The 23,494-nt window shown below is 35.0% G+C and overlaps 2 protein-coding genes across 4 annotated transcripts in view; one reads left to right on the top strand and one right to left on the bottom strand.

Annotated features, from left to right (window-relative positions):
• The window catches only part of CENPP (centromere protein P), a 250,447-nt gene that overhangs the window by 176,939 nt on the left and 50,014 nt on the right, over positions 1-23,494 (bottom strand). The window lies entirely within an intron of this gene.
• OGN (osteoglycin) lies at positions 4,141-21,705 on the top strand. 3 transcript variants are annotated; one of them, XM_003795046.2, is made up of 7 exons: positions 4,141-4,341; positions 5,372-5,618; positions 7,768-7,861; positions 14,227-14,385; positions 16,799-17,001; positions 19,928-20,023; positions 20,879-21,462. In XM_003795046.2, exons 2-7 carry the CDS (start codon positions 5,445-5,447, stop codon positions 21,047-21,049), a joined length of 897 nt encoding a protein of 298 aa, XP_003795094.1. In that variant the 5' UTR covers positions 4,141-4,341; positions 5,372-5,444; the 3' UTR covers positions 21,050-21,462. The 3 variants fall into 3 exon arrangements, with proteins under 3 accessions (XP_003795094.1, XP_003795095.1, XP_023372007.1); XM_003795047.2 differs by having other exon boundaries at positions 4,144-4,341; positions 5,451-5,618; positions 20,879-21,136; XM_023516239.1 differs by lacking the exon at positions 4,141-4,341 and having other exon boundaries at positions 5,340-5,618; positions 20,879-21,705.

Genomic DNA, 23,494 nt, shown 5'->3' on the forward strand with positions numbered 1-23,494 from the left:
ACCAGCTCAGGTGTATGTGGCTGGCGCCTTAGCTGCTTGAGCCACAGGCACCGAGCCTAAATTTCACCTTTTAGTCTGGGAAGTATTTGAGTTCTTCCTCTTTCTCATTCAAACAAGTGACTGGGCCTCAAGTGTTAAATACAAATTTGGGATAGAGGTCCAAATTATAGAACATTCATAAGAATGTTGGATTAAAAGGGGTCTATAAGTATTTATTAAGTTAGCAGTTTGCAAAAGGAGTGATTTCACCCCCCAGGGGACAACTGACAATGTCTGGAGACATTTTTGTTTGTCATGATATGGGCAGGGTTGCTGCACAGAAAGGCTCTACAACAACGAATTTGGGGGGTCCAAAATGTCAACAGTGTGGAGGCAGAGAAACTCTGTAGTAACCAGCCTATAATCCAACAGATAAAGAAACTGAGTCCATAGAAGTTAAAGGATTTGCCAAAGATCAGGGAAAGGCTAATGACAGAATCAAAATTTGAACATACATGTGTTGACTTTTCAATTATTTCCCATAAAGTTAGAGGATGAAGATGGGTAAAAGACTTCTGGCTTACAGCTTTTGTTGAAAGCTAATCAACTTTGCAGTTAAATGATCTATTAGTAGAACTAAACCACTTCCAAAAAGATACTCTTTCCCAGAAAATACCTATTTCTAAAACTCAATTTCATCTCAATTCCATTCAACACATTTTTTGGTTGCCTACTGCTGAGAAATAATTAGGAGAAAGAACCAACAGACCAACGGTACACCTCCAAAGAAATAAAACCCCTGTAAAACACCAAGAATAATATAGTAGGGTCACCTAAAAGAACTCCAGAGAGAAAACTCTTTCACTTTTGGATACACTATCTACTCTTAAGTATTCAACAGTTTTCATCTTTTATTCCTGTACAGTGAAAGCTAAATAGCTTTCTATCAGGATATAACATTTCTTTCTGGAATAGAAAACAGAAAAAAAGTTCAGTTTCAAACATTTTAAACAGAAAACTGTGTAGTAAAGATTTTGACTTTTCCTACAGAGAGGTATTGGGCTTTACCTTGGTTTGGGAGGTGACCTATGTCATTTCTGATAGGAATATCTTTGTTTAGGGTGGGATCAGCCATATCCAGTAGTCTTAAGGGTAAGTTGGCCATGCCAGAAAGACCAACCATGTGATTCGACCATTTCTTTAAAAGAGCCCCAATTAAAGCTCTGAACATTAAGGCTTGGATAAATTTCCCTGATTAGTAATACTCCATGTACACTGTCACACACTGAAACCAGAAGGGTAACACATCCTGAGAATAATGGAAGGTTCATGTTTGGAGTCTCACTCAGCCCTGACTCTGCCTTATGCATGTCTTCCTTTGGCTAATTTTTACGTGTATCCTTTCCCTATATAAACCATAACGATGAGATTCCAGTGAATTCTGAGAGTCCTTCTAGAGAATTATCAAATGTATGGGTGGTTTGGGGAACCCCCGAACTTGAACGTGGTATCAGAAGTGAGGGTGGTCTTGGAGACTAGGCTCTCATACTTTACAGTTTGGCTAACTCTGGGCAAGTGTACAGGTTTGTTTATTTTCCAGTGTAATTCTGGGTATTTCCAGACTGTTGCCTTGCATAAGCACCTCCCCTTCAGTATGAGTGTGACCTGTGACATGCTTCTAACCAATAGAATATGGCAAAGCTGATGGCATATATAGGATTACATGTATGTGACTGCTACAGAAGACAGTACTGCCCATCTTGCTAGAAGACTTCCTCTCTCTCTGGCTCTAGAAAAGCAAGCTTCTGTGGTATCAGCTGCCCTGTGGGGGGGGTCACATGGCAAAGAACTGAAGGAAGCTTTCAGTCAACAACCACCAGGAAACTGAGACCCTTAGTCTCATATTGTGCAAGGAACCGAATGCTGTCAACAACCACATGGGCTTAGAAGTGAATCCTTCTCTACTTCACCTCTGAAGTAAGCCTACAGTCTCAGCTACATTTTGACAGCAGACAATGAAACAAAGTCATGCCAAACTCTTGACCCACAGGAAATGTGAGATAATATTAAATAAATATATATTATTTTAATTAGGCCACTAATTTGTGGTAATTTCTTATACAGTAATAGACAACCACCACAAGAGGCAAACAGTGATGTTGTTCAGAAATGCAACAGAAGAGGAATATTTCTAAAATGCAAATAGGATCATTTCACTTGCGGTTTTAAGAATCTCTCAATGGTCTCTTGCTGACTATAGACTAAAGCCCAAATACCTTAGCAGCATATAAAAGACTCTTCTTAGTCTAACCCTATTTCCCTGTATAGTCACATTTCTTACTACGGTACATCCTCTCACTTCTTCTCTCTCTTCCTCCAAGTTTCAGCTATATACAAAAAATTATAGATTTCCTAAGTGATCTATCCCCATCCCATCCTCCTGCGTGATTCTCCCCTTGCCGAGACTATCTCACCACTTACCCCTGTCCTCCTCTCCTATACTCTCTACAAAAGTCAGCTTGAGTGTAACTGCTTTGATGTCACCTAATCAAGTTTTGTGGCTCTCCCAGGTTATCAAAGAACTCTTTGCACATTTTTGTGTGGAAAGCCCCACTGTGCACTCAAGTTATTTGTTTGCTACCTTTTCTGCTAAACTGGAGACTATAAAAGTTCCTGTGGGGGAGAAACTGAGTTTGCATATCTGAGTGTACTTGTCTGTAGTTGTAGCACCAGTAATGATGCTAAGTATTTTTTTTTTTTTTTGAGACAGAGCCTCAAGCTGTCCCCTTGGGTAGAGTGCTACGGCATCACAGCTCACAGCAACCTCCAACTCCTGGGCTCAAGTGAGTCTCCTGCCTCTGTCTCCACCTCCCAAGTAGCCGGGACCACAGGTGCCCGCCACAACGCCTGGCTACTTTTTTTGGTTGCAGCCATCACTGTTGTTTGGTGGGCCTGAGCTGAATTCGAACCTGCCACCTTAGGTGTATGTGGCTGGCGCCTTAGCCACTTGAGCCACAGATGGCGAGCTGATGCTAAGTATTATATGAATACTATTAAATGAATTCATTAAATGAATGGATGGTAATAACATTGTATCCATTGGTCATATTTTTTCAAGAAAAGATGTTACAATCCACAAAATAATTTTGTGTAGTATAAAATATCAAACTTTACCACCATTAATTAAACCATAAATCTCTAAGTTTCTCTAAATTTGAGTATGATATCTAGCCAGCTTACTACTCAACATCTTGTTAAATTGTTGCATAATACAAGTCAGCTTCTGCTATTTCATTATTATATCTTTCAAAGACTTAAAAAGTTTTTTATTTTCCCTTTAAAGCTATAAAACCAACAATTTATATTAACAAAATCAGAGAAGATCAGAATTAAATTTAAAATAGTTCATGGTCAAGTAAAAACTTGAGTATTAAAGTCAATTTATTTAAACTTTTATTTGTAGGTCTCTAAAACCAATTTTGACTAGGAAAGAGAACTGGTATTTATACATACTTGTTAAATGTTTAGCTTAGGAGAGAGAAATGTTACCTCGATTGCTAAAAGCATCAAAGAATAAAAAAAAAAGTGAATCTTTTTTCTAAAAATCATGTGGTATCTACAATACCACTTTAACTTGTAAAATTTAATTTTAAAATAGTTTATATAAAGTTTCCTTCATTCATCAAACAAAAATATCTTTTAACTATCTACCCCTAAAATTATACATCAAATTTATTTCTAAAAAGTGAATTCTTATGCTGCAGTTTTGCTACATGTAACTAAAACAAAGGAGAGAAGAAAATCCCAAATGACAAAACTAATAATAAACCAATTAGTGCAAAAACTAATTTTTACATTGGAATTTTCTAGCTTTTGTATTAGTTATAGTATTAAGATAATATTTTAGTCCTCATAAAATAAAGAGCTAGACTATGCTTTTTTTGGTGTTCGATTTCATTCAAATAGCAGATGTTTTGCCTCCAGGGAAATTACCAAATGAGAAGCATGATTTTATAACTATCATTTTCATAAACTAATCTTCATGAAAATATTAGTGCGTATTACACAATAATAAAATGACACAAGTTTACAGTCAATTAGTTAAAACAGTATAAGAGCAGTTACGAGTATCTTCAGCACAGTTCCCTTGTACAACACACTGCATTTCACCCTAGAGAAAGAATGTTGGCAGAAATCTCTACCACACGGAAACTGCTCTTAAAGCTGTTAGGCCCTGACATTTTATTCAGCAGTTTGAAATCAATCTACAGCTTTCCTCTTTCACCCTCCCACTTGGGGCTAATGCACAGACATGAACATCTATTGAGGAAAATCACAAAAAACTTCAAAACTGCTATAACGGTAGGCTTGTTTTTCACATATTATTTTAAATATTGTTTGTTAAAGTGTAACTAATCTAACAGTCTTAAACAATGTAAAGGCTATCTCTAATTTGTTTAAGTTTCAGTTACCTCGAACATTTTCTAGCAAGTACTTATATGTATCACTGTATAACTTTAACATCCATGCAGGCAAGAACAGGTTTTGCAAAGTCACAAATGCATTTTATTGTTCATTTTCAACCACTGGATTTTTGACAAACTGGCATCCATAATGCAGCATCAGCAACTCTGAGTGACTATGTTTGAAGTTACTTAAGAAAAAATCTGAAACGTGCATCGACCAGATAAAATTTACTAGTAAGCCTAAACGAATACTTTTCATTATATTCCCCAAAGTTCCTTGATTAAAGTTCTATGTTTTCTCCAGTAGGCAATACTATTTTTTTAGTTTCATAGTTTAAATTTAAAAAGCAATATGATTAACTAAAAGTACTGAAAAGAATTTTGTAATTAAAATTACAAAACCAAGAAAAGTAAAGACATATGGCTTTTCCTATATTCAGTACCACCTAAAAAGTTAAGTGTTAATGACTACTTTTCATAATGTTAAATTTAAGGTTTAAGCTTTAAACCTTTCTTGGAACTTATTTCTGTTCATACCAATACAAATCAAGAGTTCTTATAAAGCAGCTAAGTTGAAATATGATATTTTTAACTCACATGAGATAGAATCATGAGTCTTCATTTTAACTATTTATACTACAGGTATCCTAAGCAGAATTCAATTGCACATCTGTCCCTCTTTTGAAGGTACACAATTATTAAGAAACTTAAATCATCAACATTTCTGGATTTTTGATAGAGAAGAAATAAAACTATTTTCTGAAAGTATTTTTTAGAATGTTCACTGATACATAAAAATTGTTAACATCTAATTAAAGATCACTAAGGGTTAAATACTTGTTCTTTGGCCCCTACTGCGTACACCCTGCCAAAACATCCTCTAAGCTTTTAAATATTGCTTCGAAGGTCTGTGTTTTTATTTCCAGGGAAAAAGAGTTTTGTCCCACAGTCAGCAGGCCACTAGTTTACTAATTTCCAGTCACCTTGATTTTTGCAAAAATGAAGACTCTTCAGTCTACACTTCTCCTGTTACTTTTTGTGCCTCTGATAAAGCCAGCACCATCAACTCAGCAGGACCCACGCATTACCTATGATTATGGAACAGATAATTTTGAAGAAAGTATATTTAGCCAAGATTATGAGGATAAATACCTGGATGGAAAAAACATTAAGGTACTTTATTTCTACTCTAAATTTAGCTTCTAAAATAGTACCCATTTAAATGCATGTTTTTGTTTTTCTGAATGTGTCTGATAGGAGGAAAGGAAAAACACTTTAAATGATTCATAGTAATTCATAATAATTGTCCCTAAGATTATATTTTTAGAGTATGCATGCCTCCCAGATTAACAGACAGTACCTATGCCAACCAAACAGTATCTTCAGTAACCAAAATATAAAATGTAAGGAAAACTATACTTTATGATGATGCCTGACCAGTTGCAATTTATATGTTAAATAATGTTACACAATGTCCTATATGTATGTATCATATTGCTTCAAAAATAAATTAGAAGAATGCTGTATTCGGAGAAACAAAGATGAATTATCAGCTAAAGATTTATTATTTTAGAAAAACAGTTTAAGGAAATAAATAGAATGCTGATTATTTTGGTATCTATAGCATTTTAGAATTTATGTGTGCCAATTACAAATAGTACTGGAAAATTAAAAATTACTTAATATTGGGCTTTCTTTTCTAATCAGTTTTAATGATTTAGACCTTCTATCAATTTGCACTAAGTAACTGTAACTATAATTGAGTTAACACTCTGCAGGGATGGCTTTTACACTACATCACTCATACTCTACCTTTATGGGCAAAGTAATTACTTGTGGTTTTCTTGGCAAACAGAAATGAATGCTGGGTAAGGGAAAAGTTAATATAGCACATAAGTATCTGTTACCCACTTCATGTGTCACATACAAACACATAAATCATGGAAAATGAGAAATGCAGCTAAGATACAACAATACTGATTATATCAGAAGTTCCTTTCCACTATAGATTAGATGGCACAGTGTTTAAGATTGACCAGTTATGAATGCTGCTTTCTCCTTTAGTGGGGGACACACAATGAGCATATGTCAACACCACAGTTTTGCTCAGTGGAGTTAGTTAATATGATAACATTATTTTTGCTCATTACTAAGACAAAAAAGACAGGCTAGTCATAGCTTCAAGTTTAAAAAAAAAGCAACCCTGATCATAACATAAGCTACTGGTTTACTTGGATGATTTGAATTAATCAAAAACACTTTCAAAATTTCCTGTTCTCTAAAAAGTAATAACTTTAGAGATGATTTTTCCCTCTGCTTCTCTTTATAGGGCTTTAGAAGTTTCACTAGCTTAATACAAATTCAGGGATAAGATATTTGTGGAATGGGAGAGAAGTCAACAGGACTTGATGTACATGTAAAAACGCAGAATGGAGGGAGGACGTTCAACTAGCATACAGACAGGAGAATGAAGGTGAAGGGCAGAGTCAGGAAACAAGACTGAGACCGAAGCAGAACATATACAAAGGGTAGAAAGACTAGTAGCACCCCGTATAACATCCTGTAATCTAATGGCAGAAAATGTACTCTCCAAAAACAGGAAAAAGAGAGTTAATGATATTGATGTGAATTCCCTCAGAGTTAATTAATGGACTGTGCTAGTGGTCTGAGCTGGTTGGTAGGGCCAAGCCTTAACTGAAGCATATAGGTAAAAGTTCACCGTGGAGGAGACAAAAGACCTTAATCAGTACTTCACATGTGTCACATGGCTAGAGTTCTCATCCCACTCAAAATGGCAGAATCTGAACATGGAACTCACCTTACACGACAATCATGAGGAATAACAGTTTCACCTCAGAAAGACTCTCACTCCAATTCTGAGAATTCTCTTCTACCTCTCATTTGGAATTTCAGTGTGTTCAACATTTATTAACCACTGAGTTCAGCCATGGGACATATAAAAATGAAAAAGACCTGCTTCTTTTACTCAAGGAGCTCATGGTCTCTAGAATGAAAACAAGCTGAATAAATATTGACATTATAATTTGATGAATGATGAAATAGGATTATGTATAAAATCCAAATGGAGGAAAAATAAATGCCACTAATTATAACTCTGAGAAGGTAAGTGTCGGGCAGCACCTGTGGCTCAAAGGGGTAGGGTGCCGGCCCCATATGCTGGAGGTGGCGAGTTCAAACCCAGCCCCAGCCAAAAAAACTGCAAAAAAAAAAAAAAAAAAAAAGAAGAAGATAAGTGTCATCTGTGATCCCTAGATTGTAAAGTCACTTTATCACAACAGATAATGTACTTTTTTTCTAATAGGAAAAAAAAACTGTGATAATACCTGATAAGAAAAGTCTTCAATTACAAAAAGATGAGAGTATAACACCATTACCCTCCAAAAGAGAAAATGATGGTAAGATTATTCTATTGTTTAATCATTTTCAAAAAGGGTCTTCTAAAAATAGCTGTAATGGAACTTTATTCTTTGTAGTAATCAAAACTTGCCTCAAGATAGAGTAAATACAAACAGTGGAATTTTATTTCTAACAATAAAGTCAAATAGGTATATTGGGAGTGCACATCATTTGTCGTTGCACATTATAAATGAAAAAATGGACAAAAACATTCAAGAACTACCAGAGGTAAGTCCATAATTAGCCTCCACAAAGTGTGACTTTCTGTCCATATCTTGTATAATCAATTGAAGAAATACTGAAACACTGATTCTTTTCCAAATACAGTATATAGCATCAGGATAAATAAAATATAACTCTTGCCTTCAAGAAACTCACATAAGTGTCCATATATGTAACTATAATGTACATTTCCATTAAAACAACAGAAAACATCGTAAAATAACAAGTCCTACTTAACAGTTTCCATATTATTTGATTTATTCTTGCTCCATCATAGAACTGTATTTTACACCAAAATAGGAGGACAAAAATCACACACTAATTTCTATACTGCTATAATAAAATTAAAATGACCTTTAAAGATGTGGTAAGTATTATGCAAAAATAGACTTGAACAAATGGAAAGAAATCTCTTGTTCTTGGATAGGATAACTCAACATCATAAAGATGTCAATTCTTTCTAAATTTATAAATTTTAGGTAATCCCACTAAAACTACCAATAAATGTCTTATAAAGCTAAAAAAAACTGATTCCAAAATTCACATGGAAAAACATACGCAAATAGGGGAAATACTGAACAAAGAGAGGTACATGACACTGGTAATATGAATAGACAAAAAGACCAGTAGAATATAAGGGTCAGAGCACATATGTAGCTTAGTGAGTTAGGGCACTGGCCACATACGTTGAGGCTGGTGGGTTTGAGCCTGGCCCCGGCCTGCTAAACAACAATGACAACTGCAACCAAAAATAGCCAGGTGTTGTGGTGGGTGGCTATAGTCCCAGCTACGTGGGAGGGTGAGGCAAGAGAATCATTTAAGCCCAATTTTGAGGTTGCTGTGAGCTGAGAAACCATGGCACTCTACTGAGGGAAACATAGAGAGACTTTGTCTCAAAAAAAAAAAGAAAAAAAAAAAGAAAGAAAGAAAAGAACAGAATATGAAGTCCAGAAACAAAAATACACATGAAAATTTAGTATTCAATAAAGGTACCACTAAATCACTGAAGTAAAAATGGTGTTTTTAAAAAACAATGCTAGGAGAACTAGGAAGCCATTTGGAAATGGATATAATTAGATCCATAGCTTAACACAGAAAAATTGACTCCAAATAGATTAGGAATCTAAACTATATAAGCACTAGAAAATAATCTGGGTATAGGATGCCTCAAAATCCAGAGAGAATAACAGAAAAGAACAATAAATTTGATCCCAAGAATGCATGTTACAAAAACAAAGACAATTGAAAACTGGGAAAAATATTTGCAACATAAAATTACAGGTAAATACTGTAACTAGATAGAGAATAAACAGATAACTAGATAAACAGGTAGTATCTCTTATTTATAAAAAATTTAAATATCGAAGAAAAGAAACTGACCTAAATTGCATTGGGAAAATGGGCAAAAGAGGTCAGACAAGGTGGCTCATGCCTATAATCCTGGCAGTCTAGCAGGCCAAGGCAGATGAACTTGCTTGAGTTCAGGAGTTGGAGACCAGCCTGAGCAAGAGTGAGAAACTGTTTCTACTAAAAATAGAAAAATTGGCTGGGTATTGAGGCTGGCACTTGTAGTCTCAGCTACTTAGGAGGCTGAGACCAGAGGATCTCTTGAGTCCAAGACTTTGAGGTTGCCCAGGGCGAAAGAGTGAGACTCTGTCTCAAAAATAAAAATAAGATAAAAATGATTTGATTGAAAAAGATATTCCACCTCACACACAGAGACATGCAAATTAAAATTACACTGAGATACCATTTTTTAACCTGATTGACAAAATCAAAGTGTAACTATATACGATAATATACTTCATTAGCAAGGCTGTGGGCTAAGATACTTTCATAGGCTGCTAGCAGGAAGACAAATCAGTACTTTTACATAGGAATTTGGCAATATAGCTAACAAAATCAAACAGATGTTTACTTTTTGATATAGCCATACAGGACGTATCTATGTTACCTTTCATATAAGAAAGAAAGGGATATCAGAAAATGTACATGTCTGTGGGAAAAAAACAAACAAACAAAAAAGCACCAAAAAAACCCTGGGCCAAAGAGGAATTGTGGGAGAGGGAGTGACAATTCTCTGATTAAACATTTTTTGGGTTGAATTGGTTTTTAGAACAATGCTAATGTTTCAAACAGGCAATATAAATAAATACGAATTTGATATATGAATAAAACTAAAAGGAAACAGGTAAAAAGAATCAAAGTTGGAATACAAACAGAAAAGTTAAAACTTAATTATATTTCAAATTAATATTATAACATACTGGAGAAGGAAAAAAATCTAATTCAAACAAGCATTAAATACAGCATTTTGACAATATACTTCCAGGCTAAGGGCAAGGACTATAAAGAAATACTAACTTCAGTGAGTGGGTTTGTTTTCCATGGTGTTATGAATTAGCAATATTGAAGCTACTTAATGTGTGTTCTAGAAGTGAGCAATTAAATACACATTATACATAATGAGAACTAGGTTTCACACTGTCAGAGAAGAGCATTACAAACATGAAAATGTAGAAGGTTAGAAAGAACAATGTAGGGCCAGAACTGATGGCTCAGGCCTAAATCCCCAGCACTTTGAGAAGCCAAGGCAAGAGGATCTCTTGAGAACAGGAGTTCAACACCAGCCTGAGCAATATACAAGATACCATCTCTATAAAACATAGAAAAACAAGCTGGGTATGGTGGCTTGTGCCTGTAGTCCTAGGTGCTTAGGAGGTTGAGGCAGGAAGATTGCTTGAACTTAGGAATCTGAGGTTGAGCTATGAAGATACTGCTGCACTCTAGCCTAGGCAACACAGCAAAATCCTTTAAAAAATAGTTTGTAGAGTTGGACCACAATGGAAGATATTAGTATTGACTCATGGCTTTTATAAAGAAATACTGAAATATAGATGTGTTTTCATCTGAGTGTGTGTACGTATGCACATGGTATGTATTTATGTATACATGTGAGCAAACAGTGTGTACATATAATTACATGTACATATTATACATATGTGCATATTATATACGGATACAGACACAATAGACACACACTGATAGTTCCTAGTTCTCTCTGCTGAAAGAGCCTAGAAACGGCAATGAGCATACCTAGCACTTCGATCTTGGTTTCTAACACCACTTTCCACTAAAAGGCAACAAAGTGAGACTCTATCTCCAGTGCTTCTTGAAGAGACAGTTGATTTCAGGGTTGGGGGAAGGAAAAATCCAAGATTGGTTCGGGATGTCTTACAATGCTAAAAAAAAAAGGAAGTTCCTGAAGTTCTTCTAAAAATCCATCAAAATATATGAAATAAATAAAGGTATACATGTTTAAGAGATACATAAAACCTACACACTGAAATCTAGACAACAATATAAGAAGACCTGAACTGAAGGAGGTGTTGGAAGCCTTAATATCATCAAGATGTTAATGTTCTCCAAACTTATTCATAGACTCAACACAAATCTAATCAAAATCATAATAGGCTTTTTAAAAAAATTAACAAGCTGATTCTAAAATTTATATGAAAATGCAAAGGACCCAGAATAGTCAAAACAACATTGAAGAACAAAGTTGAAGCATTTATGCTAGAAAGACTTACTATAAAGGGTACAGGAATCAAGATATTGCAGTATTGGCATAAATATAAAAAAAAATAGATAGGGCCGATTGCAGTGGTTCACATTTGTAATTCCAACACTCTGGGACGCCAAGATGGGTATAGACCAGCTTAAACCAGAGCAAGACCCCATCTCTAAAAAATAGCTGAGACCTGTTGTGGGTCCTGTAGTCCCACCTAATTGGGCAGCTGAGGCAAGAGAATTGCTTGAGCCCAAGAGTTTGAGTTTGCTGTGAACTGTGATGCGACACCACGCTACCAAGAGCAACAAAGTGAGACAAAAAAAAAAAAGATGAACAGAGTAAGAGTCTAGAAACAGGATTACACAAGATGGTCAACTGTTTTTTTGACAATATGACAAACAATTCAATGTGGAAAGAATAATCTTTAAAAATGGTACTAGAAGAACCAGACAACCATAGGAAAATTTAAAAAGAATCTTGAGGCCAGGCACATGTAATCTTAGCATCCTGGAAGGTCGAAGCAGGAGCATCACTTAAGCTCAGGAGTTCCAGACCTGCCTACACAAGAGCAAGACCTCATCTCTACTCAAAATGAAAAAAGTTATATGGGTGTTGTGGCTGGCACCTGTAGTCTGAGCAACTAGGAAGCTGAAGTAGGAGGACTGCTTTGAAATCAGGAGATGACCATACAGTTTGTATATATTCAGACAACAGAATACTAGTCGGTAATAAAGAGGAATGAACTACCTCTACATGTAACAATGGATGAATCTCAAAATAATGATGCTGAGTGAAAGAAGCTAGAAAAAAGAGAATATACTCCACAATTTTGATAGAAAATTCTCTTCAGTGCAAAGTTTACATTTAGGTATACACATCACAAAGCAGATCAATGGTTGGCTGGGGACATTTGGGTTGTTTCTAGGTTTTGGCGATTTCAAACAAAGCTGCTATGAACAATATGGACATATTTGCATGGACTTAATACTTTCATTTCTCTTGGGTAGGAGTGCAATGACTGGGTCTTACCTTTTGAATAAAGTCTCAAACTATTTTCCTAAGGCTTGTGTGATTCTAGATTTTCACCAGTAGTGTATAAGAATTCTACTTGCTCCAAGAACTTAAAGGGATTACTAAGGGGCATGAGAAAACATTTGGGGGTGGTCAATATGTTAATTACCTCAATTGTGGTGAAAGTTTCATGTAAAAAACTTATAAACTATACAATTTCAATACATAAAATTTATTGTATGTCAATTACAAAAAGCTGTGGCAGGAAAAAAGCTGGAAAGGGCCCTCCTTGGGTAATCTGTGAAAATTTGATTATAAAAATAAACATGATGGCAATGGATCATGATTCATGCGACAGAGAATATATAAGTTCATACTGATATAAAAAAACAGATAGAAGGGAAACCTCCACTTTACAGCAGAATGCCAACTGACAAATGTAAAAGAAATGATAGAATTAGAAAATCACTATTTGGCTACTATCACAGTGATAAATGACTTAGGGAATAATCATCAACAGATGCTAAAACTAATGGGCAAGAGTCTGATGACACACCAGACATTAAGAGTCTCAAAGGACTTGTCCAGAAGACATATTAATTACAAGGTGAAAAACAGTAACAGAGAAACGCAGCTGACACCACTTGAACCAAGTGACCAAAGATAGTGTAACGAATGGGATAAACAGAGAGGGTACTGAGGATGCGCTATCATTGCCATGGTACTCCTACCAAAAGTGAGGAATCTCTGTCAACTAAAAGACATTCTGCAAAAAAATATGCCCTGAAAAATAAAATTAAATCAGGAGTGATGGCTCATGCCTGTAACCCCAGCTACTCAGGAGGCTTAGGTGGGAAGATCACTTAAGGCCAGGAGTTTAAGACCAGGCCAGGCAACAAAGAAAGACTCATCTTTAAAAAAAAAGAAAAAAAGAAAGGAAAGAAAATTTAAGAAAAAGAAAACTAAACGAGGGAAAAAAGCTCTGTATTTTTCAAACAAAGTGAAAAGTGTGAAAAACAAAGACTAAGAAACTATTCTAGGTTAAAGGAAAGAGGCTTGACAAATGCAATGAATGACTTGGAGGTGTTAAGGGATCCTAACAGTGCCAATGATAACTCTAATTTTTAATTTAATGGTTTGCTCATTTAAGAAGTGGTTTCTAAAGTCATTAGTTACTATCACCAATCTGAAATATGTTTCTTACATATTAAACTTCATAAATCAACCTTCTGCTTACCTTAACTTCAACTTTATGAATTTTTTTGGTATTCATATGAAGAAATAAAATTGTCAATCAATTCAGCAGTCAAGTGATCATCAATAAAACAGAATAAAAAGAGTGTGGACTGCAGACTCTCAAGATAATATTCTAGAGAATTATCAAGCACCATGCAGGTCACAAGTTACCAAGACTGAATATTTTTCCTGTTATCACCTATGATTCTGTAAAATATATCTTCAAATTAGTAACAGAATTCATGATAGCAATAATTTTACCAGTAGGAGCCAAATATTTTAAAGTTACTGTTTATAATTTTTTGACTTTTTTTCTTGATTTAGAAATGCCCACGTGCCTGTTGTGTGTTTGTTTAAGTGGTTCTGTATACTGTGAAGAAGTTGACATTGACACTGTACCACCCCTGCCAAAGGAATCAGCCTATCTTTATGCACGATTCAACAAAATTAAAAAGCTGACTGCCAAAGATTTTGCAGACATACGTAAGTTTAAATAAGATATTAGTATTAACTCATATTATTATTTAACTCATACAAACACAAGGCTCCACATAGTTGCAACCTACCTCATAGAGGGAGGGTTGTCACTGTTGGAGTATATTAAGTATCTACCACACTTCACAAAAATCTATTAGTTTGTTGGTGAATTACCTTTCCATTTGGACATATTCTGTGATCTTTATTATCAACTTCAGTGTGTACGTTGACAACCTGTTTAATATATGGGCAACTATATCTTCTCAACCAAATACTTCAGGATCCTTTTCCTCAGATCATGAACAGCACCGATATAACTAGGATATTTCTCCAATATAACTAAGATGCTCCTCCAACAAATAACATTTTATTTTTTACCTTCAATAATTAAAGCACAGAAACTGCTTTTTCTTACTGTAGCTTATCACTCTTAAAGCCTGACTATATATTAAAAATATCTATAGAAATTATTTTTAAGATACTGAAAAGATACCAACTCCTTTCCCAGAGGTTCTAACTCAAGTCTTGGTAAGGCCCAGCCAGGATCTTTAAAAAACAACCAAACCCGTTGGATGATTCTAATAAGGAAACAGTATTGAGAACAGTAGCATTTTAATTTCTTAACAGGTCATTAACAATCTTATGCTTGTATCGAGCCTTAACCCGACAAGGGTGTTGCAATGGACACACCAGAATCTCCCATTTCTGTAGTATCAAACCCTAATCCTGGATCATAAATTTCTTTTCAGTTTTCTAGACTGCTATGTTCTCAAGAGTTTCTGAAGAAAATTACACTAAGAAACACATACACATTTATCAGATTTACCAGAATTGAATTCATGCTGCCATTGGTAGCTCCCAACTATGACCTGAAGTATAGTTGAGTCTCATTATTTGTGGATTCCATATTTGTGAATTACCTATTTGTTGAAATTTATTTGTAACCCCAAAATTAACACCTGTGATGGGTTGAGTGGCAAACATTTTGAGTTAAATGACATACATGTTCCCAGTTGAGGTGAATTTAAGTGCTAACGTTCTTAAGTGTAAGAAGGTTATTACATGCCTTACAGACAAAATACATGTTAGATATGCTTCATTCAGGCATGAGTTATACTGCAATGTTAATGAATCAATAATATATATTAAATAAGATATCTTTAAACAAGAACACACATAAAACAAGGTTATGTATCAACTGACAGTTGAAAATGTGTGATCACAGGGATCTAATCCTGGGATTAGATCTAATGTGGGATTCACAGGAACCTAATCCTGTACTTCCTCTAGGAGTAACAGTTCAGTATTCACTAATTTAGAGTTTATAGTGATTTTATAGAACACGACTACTATGAATGAGAAGTAACTATATTTCCCAGACACAAACACACAAATACTTTTTCTGTCTCTCAGTATGTATCACTCTAATAAATCAGGAAACATTGTTGTCTTTGTTGTTATGCAATAAGGTATGATTATGATTAAGATAACATACTTACAATTATATGTAATATGGAAGCAACAAATCCCAACTATTAGGCTCCCGCAGTGGCTCATGCCTATAATCCTAGCACTCTGGGAGGCTAAGGCAGGTGGATTACCTGAGCTCACAGGTTCAAGACCAGCCTGAGCAAGAGTGAGACCCCATCTCTAAAAATAGCCAGGCATTGTGGCAGGCACCTGTAGTCCTAGCTACTCAGGAAGCTGAGACAAGAGAGTTGCTTGAGCCCAATAGTTTGAGATTGCTGTGAGCTCTGAAATCACAGCGCTCTACAGAGGATGTCTAAAAAATATATCCAAACTATCATATCATTCTATTCGATCAATGACTACTTTTTATGATTTATAATAAGAATTTCTTTCAAACTGCCTGAACATTCTGAGGAATTCAAAGAGAGAGCATAGAAAGATTCCACTAATGGCTTGAGTGCCTGTACTCAGTGGTTTGGGTGCCAGCCACGTACACCAAGGCTGGTGGGTTCGAACCTGACCCAAGCCTGCTGAACGACACTGCAACAAAAAAATAACCAAGTGTCGGGTACTCACAGCTACTTGAAAGGGTGAGGCAAGAGAATCGCTTAAGCCCAAGAGTTAGAGGTTGCAATGAGCTGTGACGTCAGGGCACTCTACTGAGGGTGACATAGTGAGACTCTGTCTCAAAAAAAAAAAGAAAGACTCCATTAACTTTAAGATTCCTTCCAAACTTGAGATTCTAGAACTCCACTTAGAAGGGGGACCAGTGTCAGGTACAAAAAAATGCTTGATGTTCACTCAGCAAAATCTTACTGAGCTATTATTTGTAGACAGTCTACTGAGCACTAAAAGTAAGAGATGTTTGAATATCTGTTAAACAAATGTTCTTTTAGTCAATCATAAATGAAAATTTAACTTTATATTTTTTGAATATTTTTCCCTCAAGCTAACTTAAGAAGACTTGATTTTACGGGAAATCTGATAGAAGACATAGAAGATGGTACTTTTTCAAAACTTTCTCTGTTAGAAGAACTTTCACTGGCTGAAAATCAACTACTAAAACTTCCAGTTCTTCCTCCCAAGCTCACTTTATTTAATGCAAAATATAACAAAATCAAGAGCAGAGGAATCAAAGCAAATGCATTCAAAGTAAGTATTTTATAGTTAAACTACACAAAGTATTATTGATAATGTGATATATAAAGCAGAAACCATGGTTTAGAATTGCTTTGGTTACATTTTAAAACTATTTTGATTTGATAAATTATTTACATAACAAATAGCTATCCTATTAGGCTTACTTAGCCTAGTTTATACCTGCATCTAATATTTTTATCTTAATTTCATGGGATTACATTATTTCCCATTTTTTTCTCTTATCCACACAGCAAATATATTTGTTTAGACAGACACAATTGGCCCCCTCATGGCACTTACAGTCTGCAAAAACTCAAAATGCACTTTCTCTGTGTTTCTTTTCCCATTACAATAACAACAATTTATGAAGGCCAGAAAAAGTTCCGAAAGTAAACACTGAATTTGACTTCTAATATTTAAAAATATTGGACTGTAAAATTCTATAGACTTTCCTTGAATTTCATGATGCCATCTAACACAAATCTACATGTAAGAATTAAAAGGTCTGGCATGGTGGCTCACACCTGTCATCCTAGCACTCTGGGAGGCTAAGGTGGGTGGATTGCCTGAGCTCAGAAGTTTGAGACTAGCCTGAGCAAGAGCAAGACCATGTCTGTAAAAATAGCAAGGCATTGTGGCGGGTGCCTGTAGTCCCAGCTACTTGGGAGGCTGAGGAAAGAGCATTGCTTGTGTTTGAGGCTGCTGTGAGCTGTGATGCCACAGCACTCTACTGAGGGAGATCAAGGGTGACACTGTCTCAAAAAAAAAAAAAATTAATTATATTTTTAATTTAGCAATCCAAGAAAATATTATGTAGGAAAACAAGAAGGTAATCTACTTTAACTTATGTACCCAGGTTGTTGCAAAACGCATGGTCTATAGAAATAACCACCCAGGACAATGTCCACAGCTCTGAGGTATCATTCTTAGTCCTGGAGGATAACTTCAGATAAAAGGATGAGATGATTATACTACTGCTGACAACAGACATAACTTCATTTGAAAGGCAAAGTCTGTTGCTTCAAAACATAATTCCTAATAGAAGGTCCTAAAACTATCACAAATTCATTCTCATAGGAAAAGCAATTATTCAATGTACTCAATACTAACACGAAGCCAGTAGACAATCTAATGCATGCCCACATAGGAGAAAAACTCATTTCAATTCAAGTTGGAATGAGGGGAAATGAAGGGAGGGGAAGAGGGGTAAAGTGCTCCCACTGAATAGGCACCGACCATATGGGGGTGTTTGGTACACATTTTGAATGTGAGACATAACTACAAGAGGAACTCTACCTAACAAATTCAAATATTTTGACCTGCTTGTTTGTATACTCACATTAACCTGAAATTTAAAAAAAAATAATGCTCATAGTTTATGATAATCCCACAAATATATAATCTGTCCACAAATATAGTCTGTTAGGAAATGTAAAAATATTCAATTTTTCTTTCCTTTTCTTTTTGTTTACATTTGAGGTATCCTTTTTCAGCTTTACGAGATGTTTTAAAGTTATATCAGAGTACCTCTAATGTTTCTTCCAAGAGATTCAGAAGTTAAAGAACTCTTAGGGTATCAATGTCTTTGAAAATATTAATCTGAGTTGGTCATATTAATAACCAAGATGTTAAAGACCTATAAAAGATGATTGACATTTCACAAAAAGAATGTTTAAATATTTTGGGATTTACACATGTATTACATAAGGAATTCATGACAAGTTGGTATAAAAATGATAAACTTGGCTACTTTGTCATTATGCTAATGGTAAAACCTAGGTTACTCTAACCCATGTAAAGGAAGTACACTGGGAGGAAAGAAGGCCGGTGCCCATGTGGTGGAAGGGATTAGGTCAGGAATGGTGACTCATGCCTGTATTCCCAGCCCTTTGGAAGGCTGAAGCCAGAGGATTATTTGAGGTCACAAGTTCAAGATGAGCCTAGGTAATGAAGCAAGACCCCAGCACCACAAAAAAATTTTAAAAATTAGATATGGTGGCATATGCCTATAGTTTTAGCGACTTAGTAAGCTACAATTATGTCACTGCATTCCAATGAAAGTGATAGAGCAAAACTCTGTCTCTAGAAAAATAAAAAAATTAATGAAACTTATATCAAAAAAACTATTTTTTAGAGGATATATATCAAAGCTAAGGTACAAGGATAATATCAGGCCAGGACTGAAAGCCAAAAACTGTAATCCCAGCATTTTGGGAAGCTGAGGTGGGAGAATCACTTGAAGCCAAAGTTCAAGGCAAGCCTGGGCAACACAGAGAGACCCTGTCTCCAATAAGAATAAAAAAAAATATTAGCGGGGCATGGTAGCATGTACCTGTAATCCTACCTACTCAGGAGGCTGAGATAGGAGGATCTCTTGAGCCTGAGTATGGAGTTACAATGAACTTCTGTCATGCTATTGCACTATAGCCTAGACAACAGAGTGAGACCATCTTTAAAAGGAAAAAAAAAGTAATGTCAGGGGAAATCACGTCTTGAATTCATAGCATATAGTCATACACAATAATGGGTTACTGATCATGAAGAGTAATCCAACACAAAGCCCTTTGGAGAAAAAACATATCAAGCTAAGCGTTTAATAAATTATTTCAGGAAACATTTTGCTAAGCACACACATCTCTTGAGTAATAACTTTGCACCACCTTTCTAGAAATTGGTGGAGCTTCCAGATGGGAAGCTCTGGAAGTACAGGAGAGAGTAAGGGAGCACCAACGTCCAATCAGGTAGGGATTGACTTCATTAGCTGCTCCCAAGACTAACTGAAAGGGCCTCAGATGTTAGTATCAGGGCTGGGTATTCAGAGATGAGATGAAGGTAAAGGACCATACATCATACTTGCACACACACACAAATATACCCCCCCCCATTTGAATCCTGTGAAGGAATGCACAGACCTTGATAACAAAACTTTTGTTAACAGAAATTGAACAATCTCTCCTTCCTCTACTTGGACCACAATGCCCTGGAATCTGTGCCTCTTAACTTACCAGAAAGTCTACGTGTAATTCATCTTCAGGTATGATGGTTCTTTTCACAATATCTGACTTTAATTACCTGCGGGTCAAAATCTTGTAACTAATTGCAAATCTTACGTATTCACATGCAAATTTTGATTAGATCACTAGAGTACTGTGATAGTTAATTGCTTATTAAAAGTATGAATATTTAGCTAAATGAGCTCTTCTGCCCAGAAGCCCAGGTTCTATCCAGAGCATAATGAGTGAACCAGCACAGTAGGTATAAAGGCTGCTGTTGACTGGGATTTTACTCCAGGGGTACACTTGGCATTTTATAGTTACCAGTAATCTGACACACAGATTTGAAATGAGGGGGCACTTAGACCTCTGATTTCTGTTTCTTTCTCCAAACAGTGGTAAACATTTGCTTTTGGAGACTTTTCAGCTGGCTGTACAATATCAACTTGAAGTAATGCAAAAGTGAAGAGAGAATGAAAATAAACTAAAACTGGTCTCTTGGTGTCACAGAATTCCTATTTGTTCTTTTACTTTTTGGACTACTTAAGGACACAGCACCCATTCTGAGTTGAAACTCGAGAATAGAATACTTTCTCCAACTAGAATGATAGTATTACTACTCAGAACTTTGTGTTATTACTAATTTTACTAATTACTAATTAGTAATTACTAATATTACTCTAAGTAACAGCAAGTAGTCTGTTCTTCTAAAATAACACATTTATTTTAGATTTATAAAAGGAGGCTCGCATTATATACAGAGGGTTTTATTAACACAATATTAAAAATTACTATTTTGATAAAATATTCTATGGGATCCTATGACAAAGCATATGAACGGTTGATTTCAGATTTCTGAATAGTTTTCTGAATAATTTTTTCTTCTTATTTTTCAGTTTAACAACATAACTTCAATTACAGATGATACATTCTGCAAGGCTAATGACACACGTTACATTCGGGACCGAATTGAAGAGATACGCCTGGAGGGCAATCCAATAGTCCTGGGAAAGCATCCAAACAGTTTTATTTGCTTAAAAAGATTACCCATAGGTTCATACTTTTAACCTCTATCAGTACAACATGTAAAGTACACACATACTCATACTCTCTTAATAATGTCAAAAGGAATATAAGTATTGGTTTAATATTAACTTTGTATCCCTTTATGAAGGAATTTGATGTTTTCAGCAAAGATGTTCAAAAATTTTATATGTAATAAGTAAAAAGACTGAATTCCTATATTCAAACAAAGTAAGGTAAAAATATGTCAAAAGCATTACAAATTCCCTCTAGTTTATATGTCACTGCCACTTAAAAGACGTATTTTTATGTAAGTACCCAAATATGAGGTGTATTGCTATTACTAATGATGTAAGAGGATAAGTCCAAGAAACTTTCAACTGTTTGTTTTTCCTGGCCTTTACTTTATTTCAAAACCATTAAAGGCAGATGTTCCAAAAACTCTGAAAAGCTAAATATTTCCAGTGATCTCCCATTTTTCTTTTATGATTCACAATAATTCCTTTTGAAGTAGGAACTTTGTTTTCTCCCTATCAAGGCAGCTATTTTATTATATTTTCACTTAGCATGAGAAATAGGAAAATAGTTTCATACCTAGGTAGAATTTTGTAAATAAAATAGGACTCTAGTCTCTCATAAAGAGCTAATGCAGAAATGTTCAACGTTATTCTGCTTTGTGGTCACACAGTTAATGTCATTTGTAAGCTTGTAAAATATATTCTTTTGTCTTAATATTAACATTCTATGTCTACCACAAAACATTTTTTAAAAGTCAAGCAAGCTAAAACCAGTATGCTTATAAGAAAAAAATCAATATCCATTTCGTAGAGGATAGATAACAAGGTTCTCCAACTCTAAGAATTTTCAAATCTAAGATAATTGCAAATATTTTCTTTGACATTATAGGAATGAGAATCTCATCAACAAATCTGTCTAAAGATAAAAAATGTATTCTGTGGTGGTACTACACACCACTTTCCCAGCCATTTAGACTCATGTTTATCCTAATAAACTAAATCTCACAAAGTTTCTGAGCAACATTTTCTACATACCCAGGATGAACTGATATTATTAATGATGAGAATCTTATCTTCAAGCTAATAGTGATAATTTATGATGACTCAATACTTTTAGATTAAAGTTACTAAAATAAGTTTCCTCTCCCTTCATCCCACTCAAAAGTCTTAATCCACACATTGTTTTAAAGTTAAATACAAAATTATCAGTGAATTAGAAACATAAGTCTGAACTGTATTCATGAAAGTATCAACATTATTTCCAATATAAATATAAATTATACATCAGAATCAAGTTGTTGCTGTATACCATTCCCAGAATACATACTTATTCCCATTTATAAGCATGTTTCTGTTTTTTCCTACCTAGAATGATATATGTTTTTCAATTACCCTCCATTTACAAGGTTGATCCCAGATGAAAATTTTTCATTAAAGCATCTGTGATATCTTAAGGCCACTATTATTACTCTTCCAGTGATTATTAACCTGTTCGCTTATTCTGATAACTAATGATTATAATAATTATACTGCTTTCTCATCATTTGTGTGCATGCCTCATTTCCCTATCATTGAAAGCTTACTAAAAGCACTGAACACAGCTTTATACTTTCAAAGTGCTTAGCACAAGAGTGAGCACATGTGAACTGAATATACAATAAAATATTGCAAAATAAAATCCACATAAAGGACTTCTGTTTTATTCAGAAAAATGGAATTTTTATACTATCAGAATTTTGAACAAATTGATAGAGGTATCTGGAAATATATACCTGATAAAGTAAGCCTCGGTGATAAGACTGAGACTAGGAAAAGTGAACAGAGGAGATACCTGCCAAGTTTCTAGTTTTCAGAAGAATAATGTATTCCTATATTCTTTAGAATTCTTAAACTTACCAAAGAAAAACACTGTAAAATAATTCTCAAATTTAAAAATATTTAAAATCCAGTAGTTTTAAATATAATAATGATCAGGGACAAAGGGCCTTGGCAAAAAGCCTTAATCATAGAATTAAAGAAAAATTTTGGAACTTCTAGACAAGACAACAATACGAGCATGGGTATCTTATACCTTCCTATATAGGAACTTAAACAGCAAAAATAAGAGGCCTGGTGAGGTGGCTCACATCTGTAATCCTAGCACTCTGGGAGGTTAAGGCAGGTGGATTGCCTGAGCTCAGGATATTGAAACCAGCCTGAGCAAGAGCAAGACCCTGTCTCTAAAAATATCTAGGTGTTGTGGTGGGCACTTCCCAGCTACTTGGGAGGCTGAGATAAGAAGATTACTCAAGTCCAACAGTCTGAGGTTGCTGTCAGCTATGACACTACAGCACTCAACCCCAGGGCTATAGACTAAGTACCAAAAAAAAAAAAAAGCAAAATAAGATAAATAAGAAAAATTATATTATCAAGATCTGGAAGGTACCATGGGGAAAAAATCAGAAAAAGTAAAAATATGCTGATTCCATTATA

This window comes from Otolemur garnettii, unplaced genomic scaffold, assembly GCF_000181295.1.
Source record: "Otolemur garnettii isolate 467f Iridium unplaced genomic scaffold, OtoGar3 scaffold00088, whole genome shotgun sequence".
In the NCBI taxonomy this organism is placed as follows: domain Eukaryota; kingdom Metazoa; phylum Chordata; class Mammalia; order Primates; family Galagidae; genus Otolemur; species Otolemur garnettii.